The sequence below is a fragment of the Tauraco erythrolophus genome (genome assembly GCF_009769465.1).
Source record: "Tauraco erythrolophus isolate bTauEry1 chromosome 30 unlocalized genomic scaffold, bTauEry1.pri scaffold_44_arrow_ctg1, whole genome shotgun sequence".
Taxonomy (NCBI): domain Eukaryota; kingdom Metazoa; phylum Chordata; class Aves; order Musophagiformes; family Musophagidae; genus Tauraco; species Tauraco erythrolophus.
The window spans coordinates 113313-130543 of NW_028238561.1; the positions used below are offsets into that span (position 1 = coordinate 113313).

General features: G+C 68.6%; 2 protein-coding genes across 2 annotated transcripts; one reads left to right on the forward strand and one right to left on the reverse strand.

Annotated features, from left to right (window-relative positions):
* Positions 1-4838: 4838 nt before the first annotated feature.
* On the forward strand, positions 4839-8661 carry CRABP2 (cellular retinoic acid binding protein 2). Its single transcript, XM_086630389.1, has 4 exons — positions 4839-4908; positions 7009-7187; positions 8383-8499; positions 8611-8661. Exons 1-4 carry the CDS (start codon positions 4839-4841, stop codon positions 8659-8661), a joined length of 417 nt encoding a protein of 138 aa, XP_086486515.1.
* A 5129-nt stretch (positions 8662-13790) lies between these two features.
* LOC104372876 (dnaJ homolog subfamily A member 1-like) lies at positions 13791-17191 on the reverse strand. The gene is made up of 8 exons (XM_086630327.1): positions 17169-17191; positions 16111-16253; positions 15836-16034; positions 14971-15075; positions 14653-14880; positions 14341-14571; positions 14114-14214; positions 13791-14018 (listed from the first exon to the last, which is right to left on the reverse strand). The coding sequence occupies exons 2-8, from the start codon at positions 16240-16242 to the stop codon at positions 13791-13793; spliced, it is 1224 nt and encodes a 407-aa protein (XP_086486453.1). The 5' UTR covers positions 16243-16253; positions 17169-17191.
* Between the last annotated feature and the right edge of the window lie 40 nt (positions 17192-17231).

Below are 17231 nucleotides of genomic sequence, written 5' to 3' on the forward strand. Positions count from 1 at the left end.
TTGCCCATTTCGGTGCCATCTTCCTCGTTGCATAAGTGCTGCTGGGAGTGTGGAGGCTGCGACGAGCCCGGGCATGGGGCACCAGTGTCACCATGCCCACCTGTGCCACCCTCCCCCTGGGGACGCTGCGTCCTTTGCAGGTGCCTCCGGCCACGGACGCCGGTTGAATGTACCCGGAGTTCCCAGTTGGAGCCTCCCTCCCAGCGGGAGGGCTGCTCTGGACTCCATGTTTCTGTACGAAATGCCAATTAAAAAGAAATAATTAACGAACCCTTCCTCTCGGTGGGGGCGAGGGGGCACGGAGAGGAGCTCCGGGTGCCGGGAACGGTGCTCAGCCCCGGCTTCGCGGGGCGCGGTGTGACCCGCACCGGGCGGAGAGGAGGGGGTCCAAGATCCCCCCGCCACGGTGTGGTGGGAAATGGAAGCAGTGAACCCCCCCCAGTTTGGCAAAGTCGCCCCCAGAACGGGCTGGGAGGGGAGAACTATGGGGCTGGGGTGTGCCAGGGGGCAGAACCGTGGGGCTGGGGTGTGCCAGGGGGCAGAACCGTGGGGCTGGGGTGTGCCGGGGGGGAGAACGGTGGGGCTGGGGTGTGCCAGGGGGCAGAACGGTGGGGCTGGGGTGTGCCAAGGGGGTGTGCCAGGCACTGGGGAGCTGGGGGGCTGCAGGCAGTGCCTCGGGCTGAGCTCCCGGGGTCTCGGAGGGGCACGGAGCCAGAGGGCCCTGGCCGGGTGCCCGCTGCCGAGCCGGTGCCATACCTCCCCACCGGCTCCCGCCTGGCAGCGCTGCAGGGAGGGCAGAGGGGCCCTCGGGTGGCTGCTGTCACCCGTCACCCAGCGCCTGCCAACATCTGCCTCCTGGCGACCCTTCCTCCACCTCCTCTTCACGCCAGGTACGAGTTGGCCCCTTCCCCCTGCCCAGTGCTTGTGGGGACCCCCCCGCCCTCACCCCCTTTTCCCATTAAACCGGGGGGTGCCAAGGAGCCGGCTGGTGCCCGCTGCTGGCATCACGGAGGTGGCTCCTCCTCATCACCTTCGTCACTGGCGGCTCCGGTGCCAGCGGCCACCCTGGGGGACCAGACCCCCCCCCGCCCACGCTGGGGTGGGGCAGCCATCCCGAGACCCTGGAGAGGGGTGTTTTGGGGGGAGGGGGGCACAACCCCCCCGTAACCCCTTGCAGTGTGGGGGGGCCGTTCCCCTTTTTGGGGTTTAAACACCAAAATTTGGGTCCCAGCTGGAGGGTGGCTGCCAGAGCGTCCCGCTGGCATCCTGTGGCATGTTGTGGTTTTTTTTTGGGGGGGGGGGCAGCTCTCCCCCTCCCAGCGCCTGCGTGTGCTCACGCGTGTTCACACGTGTGTGCCTGGTGTGTCCATCCCGGGACGGGGTGGGAATGCTGTTGGATCCACAGGAAGGTGAGAAGCCTGCGCAGGGTTTGGAAGCGATTTGGGGCAGGGGGGGTGACGGGGTGTGGGGGGGGTTAAAAGTTTGGGAATGAGAAGCAGGCGGCTGGGCCCCCACTTGGCGGCGGATGCCGGATCCGGCTGGCGGCTCGAGGTCGGGGGGGGCTTCGCTCCCATCCCACCCCGGCATCCCTCCGGCCACGAGCCGGAGCAGCATCCCGCTGTTCCAGCAGCCGGAGGAGCGCTGGGGGCGGGGGGGGTCCCCTTCACCCCCCAGCCGGGGGTCCCGCTCGCGCCAGCCAGCTGCGTTTCATTTCCGTGGCAGGGAGGGGGGGGGCTGCACCCCACCAGCTGGGATGGATTTGCAGGGATGTGGGGTGGAGGGGAGGGTGACCTGCCCTCACTCAGCCCCACACTAAGCCCCCCACCCCCCCACATTGAAGCCTCCCCCCCCCCCCCCCCCATTGGAGCCCCCCCAGCCACTCTCCCAATGCAGTGAGAGGTTGGGGGGTGGGGGGTGGGTCAGGAATGAGCCCCCGGCAGCCTGGGGGGTGTGGGTCACCCCCTCCCCACACCCAGCGTGGGCTGGGGACCTTGGGGGGGGCAACATTTCCCCCCCTCGAGAGGCTCTGGGGCACCGACAGCATCTGGGGGGGCCCACGGGGGTGCAGAGCCGGGGAGGGAGCCGTGCCCGGGCTGGGGGGGGCCTCGGGGGTCTCTGCGCTCAGGATTTCTGTGGATTTTGAGGATTTTTGCAGCTCATCCTGCCGGGAAGCTGAGGGGGGGGCAAGGGGGGGCACAGCGGTGGCGGTAGCCGGTGCCAGCTGTTTCCAGCTGTTTCCAGAGGCCAGTGCCAGCCGCTGCCACCCGGGCACCGGGACGCTGCTCCTCGCCAGCCGCCCTCCGCCTCTCCCCGTTGATCTGTGGCCTTCCCGGGGGTCTCCGGCTGTCCCGGGGCTGGGGGGGGGTTATTCGGTGCTGGTTTTTGTCTGTCCCCCCCCCCGCAGGACTTTCCTGGGATGAGGAGGAGGGAGAGGAGGGTGGGGTGCGAAGGCTTTATCCGCCCTTCCCAGCAGAATCCCTTCCAGATGTGGAGCTGCCGGGGACGGTGTTTGTAACGAGGGGTCCCCATGGGTGCCCCGAGGTGGGGGGGGGAAGTGCAGGCACCCCCACCCCATCCCCCTCCCCACATTTCTCCTGCAAACGGCGCATTTTTTCCCCAAAAAACTCGCAGCAAACACGCGGCCTCGCCCCCTCCCATACATCCGTGCCAGGGGGACGCGACCCCTGCGCCCCTGGGATGAAGAAATGGGGGGGACCCTTCCCCTGCGCCCCCTCCCCCATCCCCTCCGGCTCCGCGGGGGGGTTGCAGAGCCCCCCGCCCCGCCGAGCATCCGCGTCGCTGTAGGTAGGGTCATGCCATAAATCCTGTTTTTCGGGGGATTAGGGACTCGCTGCAAGCCAGGGCTTGGCTCACCGGCGTGGCAACCCCGCCATTTCGGGGGCGAGCGGGGCCGTGGCCGGGAGGAGCTGGCGGCGGGGGGGTGACGGTGGCTCTGGGTGGGGGGGGGGGGGGTGGCATTTTCACCCCCAAACCCCAGCAGAAACCGCTCCTTCCATTTCCGAGCTCCCGAGGAACCAGTAACGCCATTTCTTACTCGCCCACCGAGTTTTTGGCTGGGGACTGGCACCGTGGCACCACCTGCGCCGCGCGGCACCGTCTGCCAACTTCTTCCGCAGGAGAGAGAAACCTCAGGAAAAAATAATTAATGGCATAATTAATTGCACTTTCCCCGGGCCCGATTTATCGGGGGTTTAATCGACGTTAGCGGTTCACCGTCGTGCTTTGCCCCCGGCCCGCGGCCACGCAAACCGCCCGCGGCGCGGCGAGGGCTGGCGGTGGGTGCCAGCGCCCGGGGGTGCCACCGCAACCCCCCGCTTCCTCGGCCGTGCACGCTGCATGTGCTCACACGCGTGTGCGGAGACACACGTGTGTGCGAACACGCGTGCCGCACGCGCACACGCGTGTCCCTGGCGTGGCGCCGGGCGTGCGTGTGCCCGTGGGTGACTGGTGTGCGAGTGGGCACAGGGCCGGGTGGCTCTAGGTCCCCAGGGCTGTTTGGGGGGGTGCGGGCAGATTTGGGGGGGTGCAGGCAGCTGAGGGGGCATGGAGGCAGTTTGGGGGGGGTGCAGGCAGATTTCGGGGGGTGCAGGCGGATTTGGGGGGGTGCAGGCAGCTGAGGGGGCATGGGGGCAGTTTGGGGGGTGCAGGCAGATTTCGGGGGGTGCAGGCAGCTGAGGGGGCATGGGGGCAGTTTGGGGGGTGCAGGCAGATTTGGGGTGAGTGCAGGCAGTTTGGTGGGTGCAGGCAGATTTGAGGGGGTGCAGGCAGCTGGGGGGCATGGAGGCAGTTTGGGGGGTGCAGGCAGTTTAGGGGAGTGCAGGCAGACTTGTGGGTGCAGGCAGATTTGGGGGGTGCAGGCAGATTTGGGGGGTGCGGGCAGTTTGGGGGGGGTGCAGGGAGATTAGAGGGGTGCAGGAGCTCAGGGTGGGGTACATGGGCACTTCAGGGGGTTGCAGACAGATTAGGGGGGGTGCAGGCAGCTCAGGGGGTGCAGGCAGCTCAGGGAGGGTATGTGGGCAGTTCAGAGGGGGGTGCAGATTAGGGGGTGCAGGCAGTTTGGGGGTGTCCAGAGAGATTAGGGGGGTACAGACAGCTCGGAGGAGGATGAGGGCAGTTTGGGGGGGGTGTGCAGATGGATTAGGGGGGTGCACGCAGTTTGGGGATGTCCGGGGAGATTAGGGGGGTACAGGCAGCTTTGGGGGGGGCGGTATGGACAGTTTGGGGGGGGGTGCAGATGGATTAGGGGGGTGCAGGCAGTTTGGGGGGGCGGTATGGGCAGTTGAGGGGGGTGCGAACAGATTAACGGGGTGCAGACAGCCTGGGGGGGGTGCAGGTGGTTCAAGGGGGGTGTGGGCAGATTAGGGGATTACAGGAAACTTGGGGGTATGTGGGCCACTTGGGGGGGTGCAGGCAGACTGGGGGGGTGCAGGCAGCTCGGGGTTGGGGGGGGGGGCAGTAGTTCAGGGGGATGCAGGCAGAACCGAGGGGTGCAGGCAGCTGGGGGTGCCTCAACCCCGCACCCCCCGGGGCAGATCCGGGGTGGGGGGGCTCCGCCGGTGCCCTCCCGGTGCGAAGCCCCGCAGGTGAGCGCGGAGCCCCCCCCCAGCGGGGCCGGGGCCGGGGGCGGAGGGGGGTGGGACCAGCCCGGCAATAAAACGGCCGGCGCGGGCGGGACGGGACGGGACGGGGCGGGAGAGCGGCGGGGCCGGTGCCGGAGCCGGTACCGGTGCGGAGGGAGCGGCGGGTCGGTCGGTGCCGCTCGGTTCGCCCTCGGTTCCCCCCCCACCGTGTCCCCCCCGCCGCCCCCGGCAGCCGCGATGCCCAACTTCTCCGGGAACTGGAAAATGAAGAGCTCGGAAAACTTCGAGGAGCTGCTGAAGGCGCTGGGTGAGTGCGAGCCCCGGCCCCGCGCCCCCTCCCCGGGGTGTCCCCCCCCCCTCTGGGGGCGGCAGCGGAGCCGGGGGGTGGGGTGTCCTGCCCCCCCATCTCCCCTCCAAAACCCTCCTCCCGCTTTGGGGGGGATCGCAGGGCCCCGAGACGCCGTGTGCTGGAGGGGACCCCCACCCTGCTCCCCCTTTTCACCAACCCCTCCGTGTTGCTGCCCCACGGGGGAAACTGAGGCACGGGGGGGTGTTGGGCAGCGCGTCCTGCTCTTGTGGGGTCCAGCATGACCCCTGCGGGCCCCTCTCTCCTGCCTGCCTCAGTTTCCCCACCGCAGTGGCCTCCCCAGGTGCAGGCATCTCCAAACTGTCCCCCCAGCACCCCGCCACCCTCACGGTCCCCCTCGCACTGGCGGTTCCTGCACCTCCCATCCCAAAGGCACCCACCGGGGCACACCTGCCCCACCGGGGCCCGGGGTGCAGCCAGTGTCCCCAAAACCACAGCCTGTCCCCGCAGGGCTCATTTTGGGTCCCCTGCCCCCCCCCCACCATGGTGCCGTGCCCCCACTGCAGCCATGAGTGGGGCTGGGGGGGTGGGGGTGTGACACACGACTCATGGGGCCAGGACCCATTGCAGGGGGGGAAAATGGGGGGGCACAGGCTGGGGGGGCCCCCAAGGTTTCTGACAGGGCCAGAGCCAGCCCCCCCTCCCTCCCCGCTCCCCTCCGCCTGACCCCCTCCTCGCCTGCCGAGGAGCTGCTGGAGCAGAATATTTTCCAGGTTAGGGGATACGTAACAAATATTTCAGTATAATTATCACTTTCTTGAATTTCACTCCCCTCTCCCCCCCCCCTTCACCTCCTATCCCCCCCCCCCCCCCAGCCCCGCCGGTGAAACCGGCTCGGAGAAACCTCAGCAGGAAAATAAATCTGCCAGCCCGCAGCAAAGTGCTTTTCCTTTCCCACGGCGGGAGCGGGGGGCTCCTGCCCTTCCCCCCCCCCCCCCGCCCCCCCCCCCCCGCCTTTCAGCACCTTTGGGGGACGCCGATACCTCCGGACCCCCTGAGCTGTGGGGCTGCTGGGGGGGATCAACTCAAGACCCCAAATCTGGCTGCTTCGTGCCCCCCCCCCCCCCCCCTCAGCTTTTGCTGTTTCACGTCGTGTGTGTCCCCCCCCCCATCACCGTGGGCATCGGGGGGGGGGATTCTGCTCCCTGAGCTCCCCCCGGCCCTCCCGGGGATGCTCTTAGGAGCACCCGCATCCCACCCGTGGCCCCGCTGTGGGGCTGAGACTGTCCTTGTGTCCCCCCCCCTCTCTGGGGGTGCGGGGGGTGGTGGTAAGGAGGGGGGGGGTCTGGCCGGGGGCCCACCCGCAGCTTTCGGCTGCCGGAGGGTGACACGGGAACAATGTCCCCAAAGAGCCGGGGGGGGGGGGTTTGGGGACGTGATGGATGAGGCTCCTCCGGGAGCGGGGACAAAGCCTCAGCTGCCCTGCGGTTAACTGGGGGGGGGGGGGGTTCGAGGGGGGGTCATGCAGGTCACCGGGTGCGGAGCTGCTCCCCGGCCTTGTCCCCGCCGTCACCCCGAGCTGGGGGAGCCCTCGCCCCCCCGCACCCTCCCCATCACCCTCATCCCTTCCCTTGGGCGCAGCCGGCGCCGGCCCCGCCATCACCCCCCCTATTCCCCCCCCACCCCGCCTTCGCCGCCAGGTAACGAGAGCCAGATGTGGCCCAGATGTGGCCCAGGGAGGGCTCATACCTCCCTCCCCGCCGCCCCCCCCCCCCGCCACCGTGGGTTGCCCTGAGCCCCCTGCAGCGCTCGGGGTCCCCCGGGACATGGCACCGCCAAGTGTGGGGGCCATGGCTCAGTGCCCACCCCCCATATTCACCCCCTGCCCTGTCCCCCCCCTCCGAAAGGAGCTTGGGGGGTGGGGGGGCACAGGAGGCCGAGTTTGATTTAACCTCCCCGCTTGTGGGTCACCCCATGGGGAAAGGGCAGCTCCAGGGTGTCCCCCCACCCTCCCAAGCCGGGGGATGCTACAGCCAGGGTGGGTGGGGGGGTGTGTGTGTGGGGGGGGGTGAGCTCGACCCCCCCATCCCCCTTCCCCAGGCGTCAACATGATGCTGAGGAAGATCGCGGTGGCGGCGGCCTCGAAGCCGGCGGTGGAGATCAGGCAGGACGGGGAGAGCTTCTACATCAAAACCTCCACCACGGTGCGCACCACCGAGATCCGCTTCTGCATCGGCGAGGAGTTCGAGGAGCAGACGGTGGACGGGCGGCCCTGCAAGGTGGGGGGGGCCGGCACCGGGCACGGGCACGCGCTTGGCATCAGGGCGGGAGCGCCCGCTTGTGCGTGCGTGCACGTATGTGCATGCCCAGCTGCGTGTGCCCGTGCACTTGTGCGTGCCCACGGGTGTTTGTGCGTGCACATGCATTTTGCATAAGAGTAAGAGCACTCTCGTGTGTGTGTGTGCACGTACATGCATGCAGTCATGTGTGTGTGCACGTATGTGCATGCCCAGCTGCGTGTGCGTGCGCACTTGCGCGTGCCCACGGGTGTTTGTGCGTGCACACGCGTTTTGCATGAGAGTAAGAGCACTCTCGTGTGTGTGTGCACATATGTGCACACACAGCTGCGTGTGTGTGCACACTTGTGCGTGCCCACAGGTGTTTGTGTGTGCACACGCGTTTTGCGTGAGAGTAAGAGCACTCTCGTGTGTGTGTGCACGTATGTGCATGCCCAGCTGCGTGTGTGCGCGCATTTGTGCGTGCCCACAGGTGTTTGTGCGTGCACACGCGTTTTGCATGAGAGTAAGAGCACTCTCGTGTGTGTGTGCACGTACATGCATGCAGAGTTGCACGTGTGTGCATACTTGCACATGCATGCGTGTGCATGCACACACACACGTGCATGCATGCCTGCAGGTGTTTGTGCATGCACACGCGTTTTGCATGAGGGCAGGAGCACTTGTGTGTGTGTGTGCAACATATGCATGCACAGTTGCATGTGTGTGCACACTTGCACATGCATACATGCATGTGCATGCCCACACACGTGCATGCATGCCCACAGGTGTCTGTGCACGCACACACTTTTTGCACGAGGGCAGGAGAACTCACCCACCCGTGTGCGTGCACAGTTACGTGTGCGTGCACGTGTGTTCGTGCCAGCACACGCGTGTTTATGCATGCACGTGCACACTGTGTTTGCACACGCACGCCCATGTTTGCACACGTGTGTTTGCACGCGCACAGCACACGCCCTCCCCCAGGAGCAGGGGGGCTGCACCCCATCCCCTCCCCGCACCCCCCCAGGTGCTGGACGAGCCGGGGGGGCAACTGCCGGGACCGGGGACCAAACGGCTCTGTCCATCCCCTGGCGGGTGGGTGGGCGCTGATGGACGGTCCTGCCTCGGGGGGGCTCCTCGGGGTGCCACGTCCATGTGTCCCCCCCCCCAGTGCCCCCCTGTCCCCCTTCTGCAGAGTTTGGCCAAGTGGGAGAGCGAGAACAAGATGGTGTGTGAGCAGCGGCTGCTGAAGGGCGAGGGGCCCAAGACGGGCTGGTCCAGGGAGATGACCAACGATGGGGAACTCATACTGGTGAGGACTGGGGTGGGGGGGGGGAAGGTTAGGTGGGGGGGGGCCCAGTGCATGCTGGGAAACTCCCGTGGGATGGGGGCCATGGCCATGACCGTCTGCTCCTCCTTGCAGACCATGACAGCCGACGACGTCGTCTGCACCAGGGTGTACGTCCGGGAGTGACGCCCCCCCCCCCCTCTGCTGACCCCCACCAACATCCCCGTCCCCATGTGTGTCCCCCCCCCCACTTCCCAGACCCCGTTACCCCCCCCCACCCTGTGTCACCCTCCGGTCCCCTCTGCTCCTGTGCCTTCCCACGGGGGTCAATCAGAGCAACCCCGTTTTTTTTTTTTTTTTGGGGGGGGGGGATGAAGTTTTTTTGCCCCCCCCCCCCGCAGTGTGGGGTCTCTCCAGGGGTAGCAAAATCTCATTTTCTGGCCCCGTTTTGCTGCCCGCGCCGCAGCCGAAGCCCCCGTTTGTTTTGGAGAGGTGCCGATGCCGCGGCGGGGGGTACCGCAGCCGCCTCCCTGGGCTTTTTGGGTTGGATTTAACCACTTTTGGTTCAGTTCGATTTAACGCAGCCCCCCCTCACACCCCCCCCCCGGCCCTCACCCTGCCCCGGGGGCTGCGCTCGCTCTCCCCCTCCCCAGTATTTATTTGTGAATATTGTTATCGCAAGGAAACACCCAACAACCCCCCAACCCGCTGGCACCCCGCGGCGGCACCTCCGGATCCAAACCCCCCCAGGGGTCCGAATTCCCCCCCTCCCCCAGGATCATCCCAGCCACCTCTTTTCTCTTTTCAATAAACGTCCTATGACCCCTCCCCGGTGTCCCTGTGCCCCCCCCGGCCCCGCTGGCACAGGGACGGGGATCCTGCCCCGCCGCCGTTGCGCAAGGGGCCGGGGGCGAAGGCGGTGGCCCCACGTTGGCACGTCCCAGCGTGGGAAGCGGCGAGGGGCAGCCGTGGGGCAGCCGTGGGGCAGGGAGGGGGACGTGGGGCTGAGGCTCTCCCTATTTTTTGTAGGAGACGTGGCAAAGCTGCTCCCCAGGGGGGGCTGGGGCAGCCCCCAAAGCCGCTGTGGGGCAGGTGGGGGGCTGTGACCCACCCCCCTGCCAGCGCTGGGGTCCCACTGAGCCGTGGGGTGCGTGCGGCTGCCTTTAGGGTGCCGGGGGGGGCAGGACCCAGCACCCCTGGCTCCCCAGGACCCAGCACCCTTCCTGCCCCAGCTGGGGAGGGGACAGCGGTGAGCGGCCCCCAGGGCTGGGGGGGGGGAGGATTTGGGGTTGGCTTCGCCCCCCCTGCCCCGGGTGTGATGCTGCACGGCTGGGGAGGGCGCTCAGCAGCGGGAAGGGTGTAATTACACCTTCCCTGGGGAGGAGGAGGAGGAGGAGGAGGGGGAGGAAGGCTCGGGTGTCTCCAGGTGCACCCTTGGCAGACGCCCATCGTGCCAGTCGCCGTTCCCGAAACGCTGCCAGGGCCCATCCCGGCTCTACTGGAACTGGGACCAGTGGGCATCACCGGTGGGCGCTGGGTCCGGCCCCCTCCCCTCTGCCCCAACCCCCCCCATTTCTCTCCCTGGAGACTTCGCGAAAGCCACGAGCGGGGGTGGGTGATGGGGTGGGGGGAGCAGCCGGTAATGGAAACCATCCGCACCCCCCCATTCCCGCTCTCCGGCTTCTCCCCTTCGGAGCAATATCCTCTTTCTTCCCCGGCTGCCCTGGGGACGGCTCCGGTTTGCGCCTCTTCCGAGCCCCCGCGTTGCGGGGGGGGGAGCACAGGGGGGGCCCTGGCACCCCGAGAGCTGGGGTGGCACATCTGGATTTGGGGGGGGAGTGGGGGAGATCTGCCTGTGCTCCCCCAAACACAGCCACGCTGAGGACCTCGGGGATCCCATCCTGCTTTATGGGTGCTGGGGGGGTGGTGGGAGGTGGGTGTGGGGGGGCTGATGCCCCCCCCTCCGTGCACGGCCACCCCACGCCGAGACTCGGCCGCCGGCGTTGGGCGTTGGACGGCGACCGCTCCTTCAACAAAAGCAAATTCCTCGGGTCTGGGGGGGGCCCCCGGGATGGAGGGGCCATGAATGACCCCGAAACCTTGCGGGATGCTCTGGGCTGTGACCCCCCCCCCCTCCATGGGACCGTGTGGGTGGCTTCGGGTGCCCCCGGCGCCTCTAATCCGGCATTAATCCTCCCCGGTGACCCCGGCTGGCCCCGCTGCCCCCCCCGGAATGGGGAGGGGGCCCGGGCTGGCCCCTCGCCTTTCATCTGCCGGAGACAAAGCGGGGCCCAGCCCCCCCCCCCAGCCCCGCTTTGTGCTGTGGGTAATGAATGCCCGACCCCGGGGGGGCCCTGCCCCTCGCCCCGGCATTTTTCACGCATTTTTCTGGAAGCGAAGGCTCAGACAAGGGGGGGGATGAGCGGGGAGGGGGGGGGACATGTGGCCTCTTTGGGGGCCCAGAGGTTCCATCTCATTCCTGCCCCCACCTTGGTGGTGCAGCCATCAGGAAGGAGCATGGGGGGGGGCTTTGTCCCACCCGATGGGGGGGGGTGGGGGCTGGATGGGACTTGTTGGTCAGGTTGGGGGGGGCGACATCCCCCTGCACTGGGCTGGGATGCTGGGCTGGGGTGGGGGGCTTAGCTGGGCTAGAGGATTAAATCCCCCCCCCTCCTTCAGCCCCACAGCGCTGGGCAGGGGCTGAAATGGCTCCCGCCAAGCTGTGCCCCCCCTCATGTGCCCAATTCGACCCCTTGGTGCCGCGGTCACCCCCTCCACCACCCCGAGCCGGCTGCTCCCTGGATCTGTGCCCGCCCTGGATGGTCCTGGGGGGTCTGGGGGGGGGTCCAGGCTGGCTGCCAGACCCCCCAGCAAAGCACCCCCCCCCAATACCCACTCATGGGGTCCGGCTGATGAGCCAGGGGCCAGGGAGGTGCCAGACATGGGGGGTTCACCCCTCAGCCCCCCCCAGTGCTCCCTGGAAAGGGGCTTTCTGCGTGGGACACCATTTCGGTGGCCTTGGTGATGCCAGTGCCGCACTGAGGGGCTCTTGAGGGGGAGGGAGGGGGGCTCAGGGTGCCCAGGGGGGCACACGGTGCCCGGGTGTTGCACAGGGCGCATCGGTGAGTCAGCGGGGCCGCGTGCCCGGACGGGCTCCGGCACATGGCAGCGGCGTGGCCCTGCCCGGGACCGGCGGCGTGGGCAGAGCGTGGCTGGGGTGGGGGTCCCACCGGCGCGGTCCCCTTCCCCGGGGCCACAGTGCCTCGCGGGGGGGGGTTACTGGGAGGGCACCCCAGTGTCGGGGCTGTCCCTGTCTGCCATGGGGCGACGCGCCCGTCCCCGCGGGCATCCCTGCGGGCATCCCTGCGGGCATCCCTGCAGCTCGAGGCAGCCGAGGATGGAACCAGGCGAGCGGGGGGGGGGGGGCACAGCTCCCCAAAACTGCCATCAGCTCCGGCAGGGGACAGCCAGCGCTTTGCGGGGGGGGGGGGGACACACAACACGTTGTCACCTCCCATGAGGGTTCACCCCCCCCTCCCGTCACCCCGGGACCCACCAGCTCACTCCGCTGGTGGGCACCCCGCTGCCCGGGGGCTGCGGGGCGGGGGGCCGGGGAGGCAGCCCCCCTGCCTCGCTCCCCCCCAGCTGGCGGGCGGCCAGCATTGTTCTCGGCCTCCTCCTCCTCCTCCTCACCCCCCTCCAGCTGCATCTGGCGCCGGACGCTTTCCTGGGCCCCAGCATGGTGTGTGTGGGGGGTGTCTGGCTGCAGCCCACACCAGCACCCCCAGGCTGGGGCTCCCCATGGGTGAGGGGCTGCAGGGGATTGAGCCCATCCTATTGTGGGGGGGGGGTGTCGACACTCGGCTCCACATGGAGGATGTTTTATGGAAAGCTGCTTCACCCCCCACCCAGTGGTTGGTTTTTTTTTGGGGGGGGGTCCCTCACCTCTGCTTGGTAGCCTGAAGCCCCCCCACATCTGGGGGGGGGTGGTTTAGCCCTCCCAAGTGGCTAAAAGGGGGAAGCTGAGGTTGTTTGGGGGGGGGTCTGCATCCGTCTTGAGGGGCTCCAGGGATGCCAGGATGATGCCAAGGGTGCAGGGAGGGGTAAGAAGGGGGTGAGGGGGGGTCTGGGGGTGGGAGAAGGGGCTCTGGGGGTGATGGAACAGGGCAGGGGGAGGGGCTGCCAAGGGTGTAGGGATGGTTATGGGGGTTTGGGGGCTGGAGAAATGGAGGGGGGGGGACAGGGATGGGGTGCAGGGGTCTAGTGATGGCAAGATGGGGGTGAGGGGGGGTCTGGGACGGGACCCTGCCCAGGGTGACCACTGCTGGGCTGCGGCCAGGGGCCTTGGGGGTGATGAGCCTGGCTGGTGGGGGGCAGGACCTGGCTCCCAGCCCCGGCTGAGCCCTGCGGGTCCCCTCCCTGTTGTGTAAAGCTGGGGAAACTGAGGCACGCCCGGCAGATCAAAGCGGGGAGCAGGAGTCACCGCCCCTGCCCCGCCGGCCTCTCCGCGGGGAGCACGGCCCCGCCGCGGCACCACGCAGCCATCTCGGATTCGGGATTTGCTTTTAATGCCATGTACAAAGTGTCCCCCACCCCTCCTCAAAAAAAAAAAAAAAAAAAAAAAGAAACAGTCTAAAAATTCTTCCAAAAATAAATTAAAAGGACAGGTCCCCCCTCAACCCCCCTCTGTCTGTGCAAAGAGAAAAGAGAAACCCCCTCCGCTCCCCAGGCCTGAGCCAGGCTCCAGCAAGGAAAGAAACGGGCAAAGCAAGGGGGCCCTGGGGGGCCCGGGCAGTGGCACCCCACGGCGTGGGGCCAGGCGGCACCGTGGGGCAGCGGCACCCCACGGCGTGGGGCCAGTTCTTGTCCTCCCCAAACTGGCTCCTGCAGGGGCTTTGCCCCACTGGCCCACAGATGGGGAAACTGAGGCAGGGGGGGTGAGGCTCCCCACCCTTCCTCCTCCTCCTCAGTCCAGGATGCGCCCGCTGGGCTACCACCAGCTGGATGTGGCCACCGAGCCCACGGCCAGTGCAGCAGCAGTGGCTCCTCCGCCAGCACAGAGCTGGGGCCGGAGGGAGGACGCGGCCCCTTCTCCAGGGCAGCTCAGAGGGGCCCCGGCCTCTTCCCGCGGCGGGAGGGTGCGGGGGGACCCCGACGCGGGGCGGCACCGTGCCCGGCTCCCCGGGGAGGGCGGGCGAAGGAGGCGTAAGTGCTGTCGGAAAGGCGACCTATGTACATCCCTGAACGTGCCGGCTCTCCGAGCCCCCTTCCCCGCACCCCCGCGGGAAGCTCCGGCCCCCCCGCCCCGGCCCCGGCTACGAGGTTTGGCACTGGACGTGTTGGCGCATGCCATCCTCGAAGTCGTCTTCGTGGTAGGCTTCGCCAGCGTAGTGCCGCCGGCCCGGCCCGCCGTGGGACGTGTAGTCGCTGAGTTCTACCTCCTCCGTGTCCTCGGTGGCCATCACCTCCTCCTGGGGCGGGAAGAAGGCCTGGAGCTGGCGCAGGCGGTCGGTGGGCAACCAGCCGGGCTCGGGGAACTTCACCTGCGACCGGAGAGGGGAGATGGAGGCGCCGGATGGACACGAGGGTACCCAGCAGGATGGGCGACACCGGCTCCTCCCCGGTGCCAGCTCCTCACCTGGAACTGCAGGATGAGTTTTCCCTTCTGGAATGGGCTCCTGTAGACGGGCATCCCCTCGTTGGGGACACACTTCAGGTCTCCGGGTCGGATCACGTCACCTAAGATGAGGGATTGGGGTTACCTCGCTGCCACCGGCAGCTCCTGGCACCTGCCTGGCACACTCCTGGCATGGCATGGCACAGGGGGCATGGCGGGGACGCCCACCCCGTGCCACCCCCTGGCACCTGGCTGGGAGGAGATGAGCAGCGTCCTGTTGTCCAGCGTGCGGATGACCTGTCGGCAGCCGCACAGGGCGTCTGCCAGGCTGATCTCCCTCTTGACGATGAGGTCGTCGCCGCTGCGTCGGAAAACGGGGTGTTCCTTCTGATCCAGGACGATGATGATGTCCCCAGGCTCCAGGCCAGGAACCTGGTCTCCTTCCTCATGGAAGGTGATTTTCTGCCCGTCCTTCATGCCTGCAGGGAGCGTGGGGAGACAGCTCAGGGCGCGGGGGCCGTTTTGGGGGTGACCTCACCCCCCACGTGGCCCCGTCTCACCTTTATCCAGGTGAACGCTGAGGATCTTCTTCTCCCGCACCACTTTGCGGCCGTTGCAGGTGAGGCAGCAGTCCCGAGGCCGGATCCACTCGCCCTGGCCCTGGCACTGGGAGCAAACCGTCTGGATCTGCTGGATCATGCTGGGTCCCAACTGGTGGATCCGAACCTCCATGCCCGAGCCGTGGCACTTGGGGCACCTCCTCTGGGCACCCTCCCGCACCCCGCAGCCTGCGGTGAGGGGAGGTAGAGGGGTGAGCAGCCAGGCTGGACCCCCCCCCGACCCTGGGCATCCCGCATCCCAATCCCTCCGCCGCTCACCTCCGCACTTCCTGCAGATGATGTTCTTCTGCAGGGACAGCTTGCGCGTGGTGCCGTTGTAGAGGTCCTCCAGCGACACCGACAGCTGGTGCACCACCGTCTTCCCTGCATGGACAGAGGGGAGAGCCTGGAGCGGCGCCCGGCCGCGTGCCACCGGCAGATGGATGGTGGCCACCGTGGCTTGGCACCACCAGTTCTCCACGGGGAGGAACAGCTTTACGCCGGGCTCGGAGCAACCTCTACCAGGGAATCTCCTTGTACATCCAAGCCTGGATCCTGCCAGCTGCCCCGGGGCAGCCCCAGGTCCCTAGCATGGGGCGGGCATGGCTCCTACGCCAGGGCCCTCTGTCGCCCAGCTGCCCTCCGGCTGCTTATCGCCTCAAACCCGGCTGGAGAGGCTCTGCCCGGAGCTGGCGAGACGCTTCCCTCGGCCTCCTAATTGCCCTGCTATTAAATCGTGCCACTTCAGCAAGAAACACCACGGCGAGTCCACCCTCTCGCCGTGACCCAGGCCGAAAGCATCCGGCGAGTCACCGGAGCGGCCCTGCACGCCCTGCGTCTCGCTGCAGCCTCCCCCGGGGCTCGCGGGGAGCCGAGGGCAGCGCTGGGCTGACTCAGCCCCAGCCCCGGGGATGGTGGGGGAGAGCTGGGACAGGGACAGGGAAGGGCCCTTTGAAGAGGGGCGGATGGAGAAAGTAATGAGGGTGACGAGGAACCGCGTCAAGCTGCGCGCCGCGGGGAGGCAAGCGGCCCGTGGGCCACCAACCGGACCCCGGCACCCCTTCTCCCCTACGCCGTGTCTGGGTGTCAAGACCCCTCCCAGCACCCACGGTCTCCCCCTCGGAGGGTCTTTCATCCCCAGTACCTCGCCTGTCCGCCCGCCCACGCATCCGCACTCCCCCGCCGAAGAAGAGGTCGAAGATGTCCATGGGGGAGCCGAACCCGCCGCTCCCGGCTCGGCTGCCCAGGCCGCCCTCCTTCATGGCGCGCTCGCCGCCGCGGTCGTAGAGCGCCCGTTTGTGGGCGTCCGACAGCACCTCGTAGGCTTGGGAGATCTGCTTGAACTGGGGAGGGGGGCGAGAAGCGGGTGAGACGAGGGGGCGATGAGGTGGGTGGGGGGCCAAGGGGCGCTGCACCCACCCGCTCGCCCTCGCTGGGGTTCTTGTCGGGGTGGTAGCGCAGTGCCAGGCGCCGGTATGCCCGCTTGATCTCATCCAGGCTGGCTCCCGGCCGCACGCCCAGCAGGTCATAGTAGCCCGTTTCCTTCACCATCTTCCTCGCTGCTGGGAGAGGAAGACAGTGGTGAGCCCCGGCCCGGGACCCCTCCCCATCCCACGACACCCTTCCCTGGCCCAGCACCCCCCACCCATGGCGCTGTATCCCACCTCGCGCAGCCCTGCCTCAGTTTCCCCACGGCAGCAGCATCCCGCCGGGCACGGGGGGGCGGAGGCTCCTTCATCCCCCCGCCCAGCCGCTGTCCCGCTGCACCGGAGCCGATAAACCCCACGCGGGGTGCGGACGCGTTTATCTTGCGACACCGGGGGCGGGGGGGGGGGACGCGGGGAAGCGCCCGTCCTCCTGCACCCTGCCCGCGCCCCTGGCGGGGGGTAAATAAGGGGCTCCTCCTGCGAAACGCCATCGGATCGGCCCCCCCCGGGGCTGGCAGCCCCCCGGGACCGGGGCTGGATTCGTCCCGCCCCCTCGGTCCAAGTCGGGGGCACCGGGACTGGTGTTTACCCCCCCGGCCCGGGCACTTCCGAGCCCCCCCGGGGGCTACGAGGCGGCCGCTGGGGCTGCGGGGGTGGCCGTGAGCGATGTGACACCTCGGGCCGCGGGACGGGACACCTCGGGGGCACCGAGCACCCCCCGCGCCGCGCCCCCAAAACCGGTCCCGGTGGGACACGGCCCCGCCGCGGCGCGGGGGCACCTCAGAGCACCGGGCACCCCCAAAGCGCGGCCCCGCGGGGGGCACCGACCCCCTCCCCGGGGCTGGGTCGGGGCAGCCGCGGCCCTAGGCCCCTCCGCTCACCGGCCCCGGTGCCCCGGAACCGGGCCCGGGCGCCGCCGCCGCGGGTTCCCCCGGAACCGGGCCGGTCCGTGCCGCCGCGGGTGGGCGGGGAGCGGGGAGCGCGGTGCCGAGCCCGAGGGGGGTCCCGGGGGGTCCGGGGGGGTCCCAGCCGCCGCCCCCCCCCACTCACCGCCGCCGCCGCTCCGCCACCCGTCTCCGAACTCTCTGGAAGCCGGGGACACGCCCCCCGCGC